Source organism: Artibeus jamaicensis, unplaced genomic scaffold (assembly GCF_021234435.1).
Source record: "Artibeus jamaicensis isolate MK-2021 breed Jamaican fruit bat unplaced genomic scaffold, CSHL_Jam_final contig_233, whole genome shotgun sequence".
Taxonomy (NCBI): Eukaryota; Metazoa; Chordata; class Mammalia; order Chiroptera; family Phyllostomidae; genus Artibeus; species Artibeus jamaicensis.
Window position 1 is genome coordinate 41,279,265 of NW_026521486.1, and position 18,314 is coordinate 41,297,578.

An 18,314-nucleotide genomic window follows, 5' to 3' on the forward strand; every position below is an offset into this window, starting at 1 on the left:
TTTAGACACAGCCCGTAGTGAATATGTTGTGTCCTCATTTTCATTCTCCTCAAAACATTTTCTAATTTCTCTTGTGATTTTTTCTTTAATCCTTTGGATTAAGAAGTATGTTATTTAATTTTCACATATTTGTGAATTTCCCAAATTTTTTTCTTTAGTGTTTCCTAACTTCACTCCTTTGTGACCAGAAAACATACTTGGTGTGACTTCAGTCCTTTTAAAATTTATTGAGGTTCATTTTATGGCCTGGCGTAAAATTTTTACTAACTGTTCCTTGCGCACTTATTAAGAAAAATGTGTTTTCTGTTGGGAGTAGCATGTGACATGTTCTCCAATCATCTGCTGGATCTCAATGGTTTATGGTAGCTATGCCAATGTTAAAGCATTTTTGCCCCTTGGTTTCTAACAATCTTCACCTCCACTTTGTCTACATCCTGGAAATTATCATCATCTAGAACAGGGGACAGCAAATTACAGCCTCTGAGACAAGTCCAGACCAATCAGGAGGTCAATTTATTTTTGCAAATAAAGTTTTACTGGAATGCAACTGTGCCCATTCATTTACCTACTGTCCATGACTGCCTTCAAGCTTCAAGGGCAGAGCTGAGAAGTTCTAAAAGAACCCACGTGGCCTGCAAAGCCACAGATGTTTACTATCTGACCCTTTACAGTAAGCTTGCTGATCCCTATCAGCTGATCTGTACAGACACTCTAAGCTGATCTGTAACTCCTTTCCTTCAGGATCTCTGGCTTCCTCACTCACAGGCCTATTGCTCTTCTACCACAGAGCCCTTCCACACTCCTTTCTTCCTGACCCTTCACTCAATCCATGGCTGTGTCCTTCTCTGTCAATCTTTCAGGGTTGATCCCTTTAATTTCTCTTACCAGATCCTCCAAGTCTTTGTATTTAAGTCCTTCTATATAGTTTGCCTATAAACTGTGATGTTTGAATCTTCCCAGCCATCTTTCTCCTTTCTGTCTACCTCCAGGATGCTCTGCACTGGTGCGAATCCACACAACCAGGTGTGCTAGTACACATTTGTAGCACTTGACCCCTGCTGAATCCTCACTGTTGCCAGAAACCTTTTACCTGGCCCTCCTCAGTGACACGCCCTGCTTCCATGGCTGACAAGCCACATCACCCACAACTCTCCCGCAACCCCAATCCTTAGAAGATGGCCTTGCCTTACTTCACAGTGAAAAGTGACGGACGAGGCACGAATTTTCTCAGCCTTCAACTCAGACTTGAACAAAGCCATCTATATTCACCTCTTTTCCTCCAGGATCTGAAGAGGACATTCAAAGATCATCCCTCTAACCAGGGCTTCTGATCTCAACCCCTATGGGTTTCACCAGGATGGGCTCATACCTTTTCCCACTGATTATTTTCTTCTTTATACTTTCAAACCTCTCTGAAAACGTACCCCATAGTTCATGTGCAGGCTGAAGCCTTCCCCATATTAAAAAAGCATGAAAAACTGTCCTTTCTACTACTCCATAGTATCCCTCAATTATAGTTCATAGGAGTCGCTCAGAGAAAGGAGGTCAAGTATTAAAAAGTGTTCAAATCCTTGCCACCCCAAGGAGTGGGCCACTGTTTGGGAACTGGTGTGGCCAACACTTACCTGTGACCTAGAAAAAAATTCTTTTTATCATATAGATGATTTTATGGCAAAATTTTTCTAAATGTAACAGCATTTCTAACTTTTACTTGACATTTAGAAGGTAACACAAAACTTTAAATATCCTGAGTAATCTGCTAATTGACCTTTTACAGAGAGCACATACGATAATGGGGGCTTTAACAAATGACATTAAAAAAGGAACAACTTCTAGAAGTGGCCATTTCTCATTCATGATTTGCTCTTTAGGCTTTCTTGAACATAACCTGATGAATTTATGTAAGGTTTTCTAAATATAAAGCTGAGAATTTAAATATATTGGTGCCAAACCAATGTTCATTGACATTTTTTAAAAATGTAACAGTAAAATCCTTAACAATGAGCAGCTCATATTTCCATACAGGTATTTCATACATAAATACATATAACACATGCATACATATATACATTCAATACATACACATATTTCCCATAAATAGAAATGATAAGCACAAATGTGCCCTGTTCTGAAACTTTTCAGAATGAGAAAATAAAAGTTTAAAAGCAACCTAGGGTATCCTTTTCAGAAGAGAGAACATTCATCTGTTTAACATACAAAATATAAATAAATTATCAAGAAAGCCAGGTATCTGGCACCAAAGCAGTTTGTATTCCATACCCACGATGGACCAAACTCCTGGAAACTCACTGAGATCGAGTCATAAACTCAGATGTCGGCGCTACTTCTGGGCGCCGAGACTGGCACGTGAGGTATAAACTCAGTTCTGGCTCTGAGTCTTTCACGGACTTGGAAATTACATTCTTTCTCATTTGACAGGTTAAAATGAAAGTAAGAAAATAAGGGAAGGAAAATGTTACTTATTTTCTTCAATAGTTAATTTTTCCTTACAATGGTATGGAGAGTATGTCTCCACCGAAATATGCTTTGAAAATACTCCTCAGAACAACTAAATGAAAAACTGCTAGTTTTTAATGTGCAGGTACTTAAATTCATGACTTTTAAAATAAAAAAATAAACCAACAGGCCTGATAAAACTTTACAAATGATTTCCAGGTTATATATTCGGGAATGGGAATCAACTTTTATTCTGAATTAACTTTTTCTGTTTGGAAAAATCACAAATTCAAATCTGAATATATACAGTGTCTGCATTCTTTGTGAATGCACAGTCACGCTGGCTCTAATATATTTCCTTTGTGTCAGTGCAAAAAAAATAGGTTTTAAAATGAGAATATCATAGTTTTTTTTAACCTATCTATGCAAACATTTCTGAAAACTGCCTCTCTTTGGAGACCCATTTTTGTTCATTTGTTTGCTTTGATAATTGATTGTTCAATTTTTAAGTAGTACCCAAGTGTCTCCTTATACAGAAAGAAAGAAATCTGGGGACTAAGTCTATTTTATATTTTTCATCAAACCTTACGACCTTTAGCTCCATGCCCATCAGATTGTAAATGCTTCACGCAGAGAAAACAAAATCAAAAGGGTAAGTCCATTTTGGTGTATACAGCTTTGATTATCAGTTCTTCCATGGTGACTTGGAGGGCTTTTTGATTTTCACAGGAAATGAAATGTTTGAATGTGAAGAGCAAAGTAAGTTGTGCTTGGAGAGTAAGGAAACAATCAGCCCCTGAAGCCCCAGAAAGATGTTTGATTTGGAAGCTATTCTGTGTGATAAGGATGAAATGAGACAGCCTGGCAGTTGTCTCCCTGGATATCATCATGTCCTTTGATGCCTGCAACTCTATTGAATGTAATCTTTACAATATTTACTGTGCTCCTACAACTGGAACCTTCCTCACTGACAGGATTTCATGAATTTTGGAAGAATTCAAGGTGGAGAAAACCAAAAGAAACCCGTAAAGCGATATGTCAGGGTGGGGAGGGGGTGGTGCCACCAAAATACTAGTCTCAGCCCACAGATATTGTTCTTTAAAGTCAGGTTCACGTGTATGATTCAGCTCCGTGAGTGGAGGGAGTTGGGAAGGGAAGAGCTTTGGCAGTGTTCATTTCCTCACTTGAGTAGACTCAGAGTGTCTAATTTGCTTAAAAGGGTATTTCTTTCTAAGTACATGTCATCTGTATTTAATTCTTGTCTTACATTACTTTTTCCATATTCATCTGTGTAAAAAGGCCTTAAAAACAACAGCAAAATTTGTTCAGCAAAATGAACAAAAACAACACTTATTGCAAAATAAAAGCCACAATTTAACTTGGATCAGATACTCATTTTCGAAGCTGTGCAGTTAAGATCACTTGGCTCTAAGAAAACCCAAGGTGGTAAATCCTTTAAAATGTTTTAGACTGATTTTACTTTATGTTAAGTACTTGCTTTTAACAATGACAGAATGAAAATTTCTGAGTCAGTCAATATAGGTACATAAAAGTAAATGGGCAAAAACTTATAAAAAATAAATCTTCAAGTTCCACATATATTACAACTCACAAAAAAGATTTCTCCGAAAACAATCTCAATTTCACTGAAAGACTCAGAACTCAGTAACACAAGTATTTTTAGACCCAGTGGCCTTTAGTCACAAGGAGTTATTTTTCACTTACCAAAGGGTATGTGCACCCTCTGGGCTATAGGAGCACCTGCAGCCTGAATGGGAGATTTCAGAAGGAAGGGTGGTCAAGAGCTGGGTTCCTTGGTAAAGCTCCGCTCTGCCGTCTGCTAAGCCACATCATTTTTAAAGTTGACATAACACTTTTAAGCCTCAGTGCCATTGCTAAAATGGGGGAAGTAACAGCGTCTACCTCCCCATAAATCTCTTAGTACAGTGGTTGGCACAATGGTGACTATACAATAAATGGTGGCTGCCAGGACTAGAACTCCTTTTGAAGAGATAAACAAATCACTCATTTTGAACAAACATGACAGAGGGCAGCTACTGAACTGGTTTATAAGGCCAAAGAAATAGGACAAAGTATTTTAAAGATTCTCTTTCCTTTTTCAAAGCTGGAAGTAAATTATTTAAGAGGGCTATATTTCTTGTCACTTTAGACTTTTAATCACCATTAAGAAAACTAATCCACAAAAGTAGGTAGAGGTGTATTTGGTCAATTAAGTCATCCTTTCTGCTGTCGAGAAGAACCAGTCATAAATGTCCTATAAAGTTAGCATACTGCCTGTCTCTGCTGCTGTGCTCAACAGTGCTAGTAACCTAACCCTATATCCATTCTTCACTTCCTCCTTTGTTAAGAGATTTTTTTTTTTAACTGGGAACACGATGGTCTCCCCTTCCTCTGTCAACCACCGAATAGAAGAGTGCATTTCCCAGTCTCCATCCCAACTCCACACGGCTGTGGGACTGTATTGGGAAGTGTTGTGTGTGACTACAGAAGACTTCAAAAGGAGCTGATTCAGCTAGGAAGCAGTGCTTCTACACTTCCTCCTCCTGGCCTATTTCAAACGTGACTGTGGTGTTCCTACAGCTACCTCATGCACTTGTGAAGAATAACATGGATGTTGTGTCGATACAGCAAAAAGAAGCCTGGACCCCTGATGATACTAAGCCCATCCCATCTGCTCCAAACACCTTACTTTTGAATTCATTTTATGTGAGGAAGAAAAAAACTTCTTTCTTTTTAAGCCAGTTATTTTGGGTTCGTCTGTTGTATGCAGCCAAAGAAAATTCCTAACTGGTGCAAGGATATTTTTTTCAAATGCTTAACACATACTTTTGCTCATTTCTAAATATACCTGCAATATAGGCTCCTATATGCAAATAAACTCAAAATGCAAATAAAAGCCATTCTAAGATACTGTCAACTCCTGACAAGGGGCTGTTTCTCTGCTTTGTTTCCTTAACAGCTGGCACAATAGCTGGTAACTGGTTAGTATTCAGTGATATAGACGGAATGAGTGAATGAAAAGTGTAAAGAGTCTCTAATGGCATGTCCGTATGAGTGCGTGTTGGTAACTGCTGATTCTCCCTGGCCCCTCTGTCAATGGCTAGTGGTGAATAGGACAGTTAGCAAGCACACTGGTTCTTTCAAGGTACTTGGACACCATGAAAGGCAACCTGAAAAATCTCAAAGAGTTAATGCCTCATTCCTTTAATGCTATGCACCCAAGGATGGCTGAGCCTCCCTGGCTGGGCACTGCCTCATTTGAACTCCGTAATGACAGTGATTCTGAGTGTTCTGGCTTGTCAAGATCATTTGGTTTTGTTATGCTGCTTTTTGATGTGCCCCTGACTGTATCTATCTGACCTCAGTACATCTCTGATGGAGGTGGTAAATTGTTCCTTTGTGCCTCTTCCTCATAGGGCAAATGAGCAGTGCAACTTCTTTCCATAGTGCTACAATTTCTGTTGCTCCAATTTCTCTCTGACTGGAAAATTACCAAGTTTGTCTTTCTCAGTGTCTCACAAATTCATGTTTATTTGTGTTTCATTTACCTGTAAATTTCTTAGCTTTTTCTGGTAATATGTTCAATCTGTTGCTTTTCTCTTTTGATACTTCAATGTTCAGAGGGCTTATAGATCCCAAGTTACTTTCAGAATTGTGTGGTCGTTACCCTCTTTTCTATTTTCTCCTCGTTTGACTTCAAGGTCTGGTGAATTTTTATAACATATTCATTCTCTCAGAGGACATTTTTCCTTCTGTTTTTTGTTATTAATGGCTACAATCTCACTTTAGTTCTGCAGTTTAAGATCTTTAGATTCTTGTGTCTTTCCCTATCTTCCTTATAATTTAATTCAACCTCATTTTATCAGAACAAAGCAGACACACGCTGAAAGCCAAATGCAGGAATAGCATCAAACAGAAATGAAGCATTATCGGTAGGCTTGAAGCACGGTTCGGGGTGCCGCAAGGGACTTGGGAACCTTCAGTTAGCTTAGCTAGGCATAGGACTGACCGATAAACCTCTTACTGAATTTCCAAATGAGTTTATGTAATTATTGCAGTTACTGAAGGAAATACACAGGCATGCACATGCCAGGTCTCCGTGCTTGCTTAAATCAGGAAATGTTATACAAGACATGATGTTAGTTGCTAGGTATGTAAGAAAAAGAGCAGGGAAGAAAAAGGGAGAGAAAGTAAAGAATCATAACACCAGCTTTCAAGATACACATTTTTGTTTAGGAAGACAAGCCACGGGGCCCAGGCAGTGGTAAGTCATCCCAGTCCCCAGGACCGGACAGCATCCCGAATCTGTCTGCTTTAGGTCTCATTTTACACTCTTAAAGGTCCGCTCATCCACCGTCTCCACTTTGCTGCCAGGGTGATTTAGGTAAAACACAAATCTGAGGACGATAATCTTAATAGCTTCACCTGATATTTTAAATGAGGGAGTTTAAAAGCATGATTACTGGTACACATGGCTACTTGTAATTTAAATCCCCAGCTGGCTCTTTAGATTTACCCGCCACCAGTTCCTACCTTTGTAGAGAGCTCACCCCATGTTTCCTGAATAGAATTATATCTCTTTTCTTAAAATTTGCCTGCCGTTCAACATCTACCAACACGGAACTACCCTGGGAGCCTTCCCTGCAAACCAAGGGCATTGGCCTAGGGTCTTCCTTCCAGGGCCACCGGCCTCTCTGCCACAGGGATGGCAAAGACGGCTGGGCAGCCCCTGCTCTTTAAACTTCTGAACAGGTGTGACAGACACCTGGAGCAGAGCTATGGAAGGAGGAGGTGAGGAGAGGTGAGGAGAGGTGAGGAGGGTCTCTATCCCCCCAGCCACCACAGCACAGGCCTCCATGGGGTGGGCCCTGGCGGCTGTGCTCTACAAACTCAGGTGACTCCTGGGGAAGCTGGCCACATGTGCACCTGCTGCGTGATAGAGGCCGGGAATGAGAGGGTGATAGGGTCAGGCCATGGGAATGGGGGTCCCTGGGGATGCTGACTGGCACAGAAGGTCCCCTTGCTTGGAAAAGGGAGCAAGAGAAAGGGACAAGGGACAGTTTTAAACCCTCAGAGTCAGAGAACCAATACAGATCTGCTAAGCACATCAGAGACATTTTCAAAAGCCCTCAGCCCGCCCCTCCCTCCACGGCCTAGCCTTTTTTCTTACTGCCGATGCCTTTATGACAGAGCTTAAAATGACTGCTTCTCAGGTCATCTGCAAAAAGGGAGGTATATAAGGCACAAAGTTTAATGAAAGAAAAATATGAATTCTGAGGAGCGCCTGAAAGCAGTGAATATTATATGCTTGCAGTTTTTAGAAAATATTAAGCTTTTTTGTTTCTGTACACATTCTATGCTGTCAGAAACGCTGTCTTCCCCTGCTTTGGTCTAACTCCAACCAATTCCTTGCTGTCCAGCTTTGGGAAACCTTCCACAAAATCCTAAGAGTCAATGGATTTAGGTATGGGGGTCAGTAGTTACGGGAACTAAAAAGGAGTTATTGCTTTAAAACAATTAGATGAATGGATCTTTAAAACACTGAGTTTCTCTATTGCAGTGATACACTTTTCAACAATCTAGGTATTAAGTAAAAGAAGGTATCCTACAGATAGAAACAGAACAGATGTAGATATAAAAATATAGTACTCTGACTACCCTCACAATTCTGCCGTTGCACTGACCACTGGCAATTCTCATAACAAGGTAGGGCCACTTAGGTACATGTGTTGGAATTCCAGGTATGAAGAACAGAAATATTAATTTAGAGTAGTTAGATTTCTGCAGTTTTTTCTTATCATATATAGCAAGCCAACACACACACAATGAGAGAAGAAAATAAATGTAACAAAGAATTATATCTATGTCAACATTATACATGCTAAGTGCCAAGAAATTTATACTTTCGTTTCTTTGTTTTACTTATCCATAGTACTGTATGCAATGTATGGCATATATGAACGAGGATAATGTATATTCTTGCCAAATTTCATTACACAGGCCTACATTTGTTGTTTTAGGGGTGAGTTACTATCTTCAATTTGAAATGCTTATTATTTTACACTGAACTTTTGTGATGATACCTCTTGACATAGTCACATATCAATCAGACAATGATAAAAATGAAAAATCAGGAAAAGCTAACTATTTAGGCTCTATAGAGTTATACATGTATATAAATACTAATAAGTCTAAAAAAAATATTTCCCCTGGCTGGTATGGCTCAGTGGATTGAATATCGATCAGCCTGCGAATCAAAGGGTCACCGTTTGGATTCCCAGTCAGGGCACATGCCAGGTCTCAGGCCAGGTCCCTAGTGTGGGGCCAGATGAGAGGCAACCACACACTGATGTTTCTCTCCCTCTTTCTCCCTCCCCTTCCTTCTCTAAAAATAAATAAATCTTTAAAACATATTTCATTTGCTTTTAAATACAGAAATTAGAAAATGGTAGTTAGTTCTTTCATATATTATTCTTGATTCGATAAGACTAATCAGCATGAATTTATAATATAAAAGTCAAAATCAAAGAAAAGAAAAGAGAATAAGGAGCTTAAAAATTAAATTCTGACTCTCAACTGGGCTGCTGCAGTGACTTTATGACACTGATAATTATAAAGATGAACACAGCACATTTTGTAATATCTGTGGCAGTCAGAGACTTTATTAGTCTACATGCAAGTTGAACCTAATGTTCAATATCATTTAAAAAATATGTTCTAAGATGAAATTACCATAGAATTGACATAGTCACCAGTGCTAACTGCCAAGGAGAAACGAGTTTCAACAAAAACTGGTAACTATGCAATATAAATGTACATGGAGAAAAAGCCAGTTACAACTGTAGCAAGTACAAAGCAGGGGAAAGAAGAACAGATTTGTATCATCAGCTCCCTAGTAATACGAAATACTTAAGACATGCTGGGCTTTGAGATATTACCACTACACATTAAGCACTTCCACACCGTTTAAAATAAATTTTCAAAAATGATAGAATCCTTCTAAAAATGATAGAATCATCTATTTTACTGTGCTATGAATCAAAAAGTACAGTATGCTTTACCCTTGGGTAAAATATAAATTACAGGTAATTGTGCAAAACACCTTCTTTTCCACAAGCTGAAACTTATCTGAGGATGGAAACCATGTCTTATTTATCTTTTGTCCCCTGTCATCTCAGAACAATAAAATATGGGAAGATGTGTAGAATCAGCTTTCAGTTACAGGGGAGCATGATTTAGAAAGGACTTAAACACAGGTGCATAGATGCAGGTAAGTTAAGATGCATGAGGTGGATATTAATACACAGAGTATGCATAATAATAGTATTTTGATCAGCCATTCGGTAACAGGGGTTAGTGTTGTCATGAGGAATAACATGAGAAATAACTTATTACATGGAGAAGAAATGAAAATGAATCAGTCTCTGGAATGGTTCTGAGATTCTCTGGCCAAATTTTCCTTTATGGGCCTCGAGCCCGGTTAATATTACACAAACTATAATTAATTGCTCCTGAGTAAAACTAAAATTCACATGTACTTTTCCACAGTGCAACAAACAGAACTTAAACATTCTGTACATTTCCTATGAAAAATCGGTCTCGGAAAATTGTCTTGCTTGATGTTTTATTACTACTTTCGAGAAAACATAAACTTGTTCACTGACTGTGCCTCACGGAAGAGAACACGGCTGACTCCCACACTGCCAGTCAGTTTTCCAGAGGGTAATAAAAACGGTCAGACCCTCTTGCCCACTTGGAACAGTTGCCTGGTCTGTGCACAAAGAAATGCGCTGAGTTATAGGCAACTGCTCTGTGTCTACCCTGTTCCCTGTATGGGTCCAGAACCAGACAGACTTTTTGGAAAACAAAGGAATCTCACTTCACGAGTGGAAGGCATAACACCTGCATTTATAGCATAAATATTTCTCATCTTAGAGGTCTACAAACATGACTTTTTCATGCTACAGGAGGGGGAGAAGCGTGCAGATAAGATTTAACACCACCGTCAGTATGGGGACTGTGGGCACATTTTGTAGAACCACTCGGACTACAAACACGCACTGTGAGATTCCCGCAGAACAACATGGGGCCATGAAACAAGGCACACGACCATAATTGTTTCCACACTGACTTCTACGGACATCTAAAAATGGGTTCTGTTTCCAAAAATAGCTCCTCTTTTTTTTTGATGAGGATAAATAAGACTGTAACATTTCTCACTCCCTTCCCATTGTACTTTGATAGATTAGGTAGATGACAGTCACTTAGGGGGAGCAGGAGGGTTAACGGACTGATGACTGTAACTTGCTGTGCAATGAGCTTCACTGTGGCAAGAAATATTTTTATTTAAACTTTAAAAACTGGTATTAGGAAACCTATTTCCTTACATAAATCATTAAAAACTTAGTCATTGTTTCCCTGTGTCAGAAGTTTATAAAACTTTTTCATACTCTGTAGCTAATGTTCTGCCCTTAGTTGGCCTGGGGGTACGTCAGTATTATTCTGAAATTAAATCGCTCCATCTAAATCAGACATCAGATCTAGAGAGTGTTCCGTGTTGATCAAATGACAGCAGGTTTTTAATAATTTGTCTGAGGTAATGGTATTAAAAAGCATTTTACTTAAAATATCCATCAAGAACAACTACAGTAGAGCACGCAGAATTCTGGCGACACTCCTACTGTCTTTGCAGCAGTTGAGGTGAGAGGTCCAAAGAAAGATCACTGTATCTAGAAACAGTTGATGCTAAGGTTTAACTTCTTGTATTAAGACATCTTTAGAACAAGATAAAGACTATAAAGATTAGTAAGTTAATAAATAAATAAAACTTACTGGAAAGAGAAAGAAGGAGCTATAACTGTTCATTTTCAAAGGTGGGTGGGTGTCACAATTTAGGACTGGAAGGTAGAGTGATGCGTGGTACCTTCCTCACTATTGCAATGAGAAGCTACCACAAATACACGGCCAATAAGAAGCTCCAAGGAGAGTCCAAGTGGAATTAAGCATATCAGTGTTAATGATGCAATTTCATAGAGAAGTATATTACTAAAAATTAATAAAATAATTACTCATTATGAAAAATTAATTAATACATTCACTTATCCATTGATTTGAATCTCGTGTCTATCTAGTTAAGGCTAAAGAAATATTTTTTAAAGCCTAGTCTTCTTTTTCTATGTTGGGGACCACCCTGACTGGTTTCAGGAGTTGAAACCCACCATGCCTAAGGCTGAGTGAGCAACCTTCGGACCACAAGCCACGAAGGACACAAAGTCTATCACCCTGGCAGGATCGCTGCTTCTGCTCCTTTTTCCATAACTGGCCTCCAATGCTTGGTCAGTTAGCCAGTGATGGGTAAGATTCCCCAAGGGGGGAAATGACCTAAGACAGGCATGATCACGTGGAGGCTCCAGGAAAGGACTTGAGGGGCTATGGAGAAAGGGGGTGATGGACCCTCGCCCCCGGGTTTTGACAAAGCTTGACTCCTCTGTCTGTCTCTGAGAAGTCTCTGAGAATTCCTTGGCTATCTGCCTCCTCTGCCTGACTTAAGCCTGAAAACAATGACAAAGGGTGGTGCAGCCTTGTGCTGGGAATGGCAGGTTCCCCGGGTGATCAGGACTGAGAAAGAATTCCTAACAATCCTGTGAAGCCTGCTTTGCTAAGAATGCTTTTAGTTAAATGATAAAGGCCTGAGCAGGAAAAGAGTTTATGTTCCTGAAGTTCTGTAGCCTTTTAGCTGTTAGATACTGATTCAGAAGAAGCCCTAATGGTTCTTTGTATATGATCTACTGTTTACTGCCTGACAGTGATTAATAAGTTGTACCTAAACTCCTGTGCAAAAAACCCAATAAAAGCCTGTCTAGCCAAGGGTCAGAGCGCTCTCTCCTTGAGAGAGTTGCCAGGCCGCTCCAAGCCGCTCTCCCCTTGAGAGGGTGGCCAGGCCATTCTAAGGTGCTCTCCCCTTGAGGGAGTAGCCGCGCCGTCCCTTTTCCTCCACAGGACTCGGCAGTCCGTGTGAATTTGTCTCATGTCTCATCCATGACGCCACGGGCACTGTGAGCCAGTGCACGCGTCAGTTCTGTCCATATGTTTTAAATGGGTTGCCAGCCTTTTCAACCACTAAAATGAAGTAAAAGGCTTTGAAACTCTGCCGTCAAATACATTAATTAATCTGTCCGATTATCCAGTCTTTAATTAATTCAGTTTTCCACTCTTCACAGTACCTGACCATCTGTCCATTTCTGTCCATTTATCACCAGCAGACTTAATGAGCTCTGAATCCTGTAACTGGCCATCGGTACACATTTCACTCTCTTCCACCATTCTCTTTCCACTTCCTAATCCTCAGGAGGAACCCTAGTAATGAGAGGAAACATTCTTCTTTGCCTAAGTAAATGAGGGGATGGATACCTGTGGCTCTCAGTGAAGGTTGTTAGAATATCCAGATCATAATCAACTGTATTGGACATATTCACCATGGCAAAATTTAATTACTGGTAAAAGTTAATTATTCTAGCTGGAATGCAGATGTCACTGAATCATATATCATCAAAAACAGTATTAAAGTATTCCTGCATAGATTCTATGCAATCCTTACTTCTAATTTCCAAAATAAAAAATTCATCAGAGTTGTGCCTAACTACTCTACCTTAAGCGCTCACGCCCTCAGATCTCTGCACGAACTGTTCCTTTCCCTGGTGGTCCCTTTGAATGACCTTTGCCATTTCCTTACCTTCCTCATAAGCACGCTGCTACTCATCTCACAAACAAAGGAGTTTCCAGAGTTAAGAAAAAGAATCAGAACGAAAATCTTACCTGTATCTTGCGCATGTAGCGTTCTGACCTGACGGCGCCACTGGTTTAAAAGTGATGCGTGGGGAAACCTGGGCTGACAGCAGAAATCCCAGAGCAAGGATGACGAGGGCTATGGTGGTGCCTGTGGAAAAGGCTTCATGTTAGAGAGCAGTTGACAATAGTCTCCAAGGCAGACTGAAGTTGGCAAGACACAGCTCTGAAAAATGCCTTGATCTCTCTACGCCGGATTACAAAAACGCTCCTGTGAGTAAGTTATCAGAAAAACTCACTTGCACATTCACTGTGAGACATGATATATATTTCTAAAAACACAAAACAAAAAGAACAAACCACACACACATGTACACACACAAACTGCACCCTGCATTGCAGACAGTCTCAAAATCAATGGATGTAACCAGCCTTACTGAGTGCCTAACACAGCTGGTGTCAGCAACCATGAAAGGCGATACGTATTCACAGTGTTCCTTCCGCTGCCACAGAGCCGTGATAGTGGCATTTGATCACGTAGGAACCAAATGAATAAACTGAAGAGTCACAAATGGGTATTTTAAAAGTGGCTGAAATCGCATTTCTTATTAAACAGTAGCATTTTTTGGAAGATTTTAAGTTTCCAGAAATGGCATAACATATTCATTTCTCTTTCCTACTGATATTTGGAAGTGGAATATTTATGTTTTATTTTAAGGTGTAGGAATGGTGATAAAGTAAAGCACTTAAAAGGCTCACTTTCCGAGTCCCAGAGGGACATGTGATGGTAAATAAGAATGAGAATAAACAAAAAGGGCCATGTTCTCAGTTCCGGTTTTCTTGGTAAGATAGTTTAAGTAAAATGTTACCTTGAAAAAATTATTTTAAAATTGCTGTTTGATCAAAAATACTCTCTAGAGCCCTGGCTGGTGTAGCTCAGTGGATTGAACATGGGCCTATGAACCAGAGTATCATGGTTCAATTCCCAGTCAGGGCACATGCCTGGGTTGCAGGCCAGTTCCCAGCAGGGGATGCACGAGAGGCAACCATACATTGTATTTCTCTCCCTCTCTCCTTCCCTTCCCCCTCTAAAGATAAATAAATTAAAAAAAATACTCTTTAGATATGATGTTTGAGATACATGTAGAGAATTATATTCAGAATTAGACTGATACACTATCAGGTCACATAAGGGCAGAAAATCAGCCAGAGAGTATGAAAAAAAAAGAGTTTTATGAACATCTGATACAGGAAAGGTAAGACGGAGTTTTTAAGGGTCTACACAATGAGATAGGTTTTCTGATATCAACTTCTAACGTTTAAATAGAAATATTTGTTGCTCTGTGCAGCAAGTTACCATCACCACTCCACTGACCCTCCTGGTCCCTCCGAGTCACTACTGGCTACCTAGCAACGCTCTCCACAGGAAGTGGGGTGTGTTGATAAAGAGCATCCTCAGAAACATCTGATGGAACAGGTTACATTAACTACCTGGGGCAGTGCTTAGGTTATTAGTAAATATTTAAAAAATAATGTCCCCTCCCACCACTGGAGCACAGCACACTCTGTGTAAGTCATATTGGCCGGGGAACCTGTGTCAAGTGCATAGGCTCCAGACCCCACCTTCATAGATGCTAGTTTAGTAGGTCGGCGGCGGGGTGGGCACAAGCATCCACATTTTAAAACAAGCACCCCTGGGAATTCTGACGGAGACGGCCTGGGAGTGATGTTTTCAGAAAGAGTCCACCACCAAAATATCTGGGGAGAATAACAGTGTTTCTGGCTTTCTTACTTTTAAGCAATAAAGTTACATAGATATAAATGTTCTATTGAAAGAATCAAGGTTGTCATTAAGTTTGTAATACTTACAAAGAACACCAGTGCTCTGGGCAAGCTTTGAAAACATTACAAGTCAGAACACCACAAAATGTCCTACATTTAAAACTATTCATGAGGTATATGTTTTACATTTCATTATATAAAGAAGTTCTTTGTCCAGATCTTGCTATATATAGTTTATTTTCAATCATTTTTAAAGAATGAATACTTATTTGCAAATATTTTCATGTGCTTTCCCACTATTTTTAACCCAAAAGCATGAAAAGTCATAATAAAAACACAAAATAAGTACTAAAACTGAATCAAAGATTTAAAAACTGTAGGCTAATGTAAGAAATTTAAATTTATTTAAATTTCAATTCTAATTTAAGAAATAGAACAGTGTTCTAATACTTAGCTCTATTAGAATATCAAATATACACCTATATACACATTAATAAAACAAATGCCTTGAAATAAACATGACTAACCCAAAATCAACTGGAATCAGACACCGAAATCAGCATCTATTTTGGGGGTCACAGTGCAGTAACACTAACACAGCCAACCCTCCGCACCCATGCAGGTCACATCCCTGGATTCAACCAGAGGAGGACTGAAAAGATTTTTTTTAAAAGTCTCACAGCTGCTGATGTGTACTGTCTGTTTATGTAGGCACAGCTGAACATGTATAGATATTGTTTTCTTGTCTTTATTCCCTAAACAATATACTATAACAACTGTTTATGTAGCATTTATATTGTATTAGGTGTTATAAGTACTGTGGAAATGACTTAAAGTATATGGGAGGATGTAGGCAGGTTAAATGCAAATACTACACGGTTTAAATAAGGGACGTAGCAGCGCCTGTGGGTTTCTGTGTCTGTGGGGCTCCTGGCACCAAACCCCTGCAGATACTGAGGGACAACTGTACACTAATGGCCGCCTAGCAGTAAGTTTCCTCCTGAAGCTATGAACTTCCACTGGTCACTGTGTTCTTCAAGTGAGACCTATTTAATCAGTTAAAAACCAGAACTGCATAAACAGTACTATTTATTTATTAATTAAAACATTTTTATTTATCTTTAGAGGGGAAGAGAAGGAGAAAGGGAAATATCAATGTATGGTTGCCTCTCATGTGTCCGCTGCTGGTACAACCTAGGCATGTGCCCTGACTGGGAATCAAACCGCAATCCTTTGGTTCGCAAGCCGGTGCTTAATCCACTGAGCTACACCAGGCAGGAGATAAACAGCACTATTTATATCCTTATACACAGATAAAGAGGAGACCTGTGGCAAACACCCAGGCCCTTTTCATCCTAAACCACTGTCCCATCCACATAATCACTTTCATTGTCCACATCACAAGGACATCAGGTGCCTAATTCAAGGAGGAGGTCTCCCCAGCTGAAGGCATCACTGTGTTGCATGAGTGAGCGGAGCTGGGGTATTGGTGGTTTTGGTTGAAAAGAGAACATGGCAGGAAAGAAAAAGGCCTAAAGTTGCTTATAAGAGGCAGTCCCTGAAATCTCAGTCTTTCCCCCCAAAATAACTATCTTAATGCCTCCTCTTAACAGTCAGGGTGGGCTCTGCAAGTCCTTGGGGCAGAGGACCTACACTGAGTGGGGAAGCATGACATCAGCTGAAGAGATCAGGCAAGCTGCCGCATTCTGACGATGCACACTGATTTCACAATACGGGTAAAACCACAAAGGGCCACTCTGGGGTAGTCACAGTGATGCTGGGATAGCTGAAATGCTCCGGGCACTGTCCTCTCTGTGCTGGGCAGTGTGCAAATGTGTTTAGTCCTCACCACGATCCTACGAAGTAGGGACCAGAGTTAATCCCTGTTCACAAATGAGGAAATGCAAATTTGCTCAAAGTCACACAATTCCAATCCAACCAGTCTGGCTCTATCACACCTCAACATCCTGCAGAACTGTTGGGAAAGTGTCTCACTGGAACACAACGACTGAGGGAACAGAGGCCGCTACGAAGAAGCGTTTTCTCCAAAGCTCAAAATCAGCAGCTTTTTCAGATTGCAAAAGCTAAATCCCAAATTTAAGAAAACCTGAAATCCATTCAAAGAACAGACCTCTTCAGGTATATATGAAGGCCTTGTCAAAAAGGAAGGGTATCCATTTAAGAACTTTTAAAGTAGCTATTATCTCTTCTTAGAGTTGACCTGGACCTCAGGGGTTAGCAAATCCAATCCCCAACCAACTGTACAAATTTATTTTTAGTACATCACTACGTGATTGTCATCTTTTTTTTTTTTAAAGAGTTTACCATCCTAAAGTAACCAAATTCATTGTTGGAAAACTTTTATTAGGAATACTTTTCTTGTTTTAAATTTCATTTTATTTTATTTTTATTTTTTATTTAATTGTTGTTCAAGTACAGTTTTCTCTCTTTTACTCCCACCCCAGCTCACCCACCCCCATTTCCGCCCCCCTTAGTTTTTGTCCACGTGCCCTTTACACTTGTTCCTGTAAATCCTTTTCTTATATTTAGTAAAAATCTATGTTTTTATCACATCTACCATCTGCTAGAATAAGATATCTACTAGATCTCCCTGCAGAGTTTTTTCCTAGGCTGAACACTTCTGGTTTCTTCAACAGGTTTATAAATGTGTGTTTTTTAAACCCTTACTTTGTCCTCATAACATCAACCATCTGCTAGAATAAGATCTCAGTTAGATCTTCCTTCAGACTTTCTTCCTAGGTTACACACCTCTGGTTTCCTTAACAGGTTTATAAAAGTGTGGCTTTTAAATCCTCACCTTTTTTCACTTTCCCTCCCTTCCCTGTACACTGTGGCTGTCGTGACTTCTTTGTCTCTTACCCAACTGTTCCCCTCCTTCCCCTCAGTGCTGATACTACAGTTCAACCCCCACTGCTGGACTCAGGGGCTTCCGCTGCCTAGACAAGCACAGAGGGTGGATGCATCCACTCCTCCTTCTGTGGTTAGGGGCAGGGTGGAGCATGCGTTCTTCACAACTGAGCATAAACTCAGAATGTATTTTTGCATCACATCTGGAACAGGTGCCTGAGGAAGTTCTATTAGATTAATGCTTCAGGTATATCTAGTTAAAATAAAATTTAGTTAATGCTGGCCTGGAAACTTTACATTTTAATGGAAAAAATGTATTATTACTCTAAATAAACTTATAAAGAAGCCATTAGAAAATAGCTAATTGGTAGGTAGGAATAAGTTTGTATATGTGAAAAAGA

The 18,314-nt window shown here is 39.8% G+C and overlaps 1 protein-coding gene across 1 annotated transcript in view; it reads right to left on the reverse strand.

The window, feature by feature from the left end:
• SLC2A13 (solute carrier family 2 member 13) overlaps window positions 1-18,314 on the reverse strand; it is a 281,336-nt gene that overhangs the window by 61,162 nt on the left and 201,860 nt on the right. Inside the window, exon 6 of the mRNA XM_037139707.2 lies at window positions 13,294-13,414. Coding sequence (XP_036995602.2) covers window positions 13,294-13,414 — 121 coding nt within the window. The remainder of the gene's footprint in view (window positions 1-13,293; window positions 13,415-18,314) is intronic.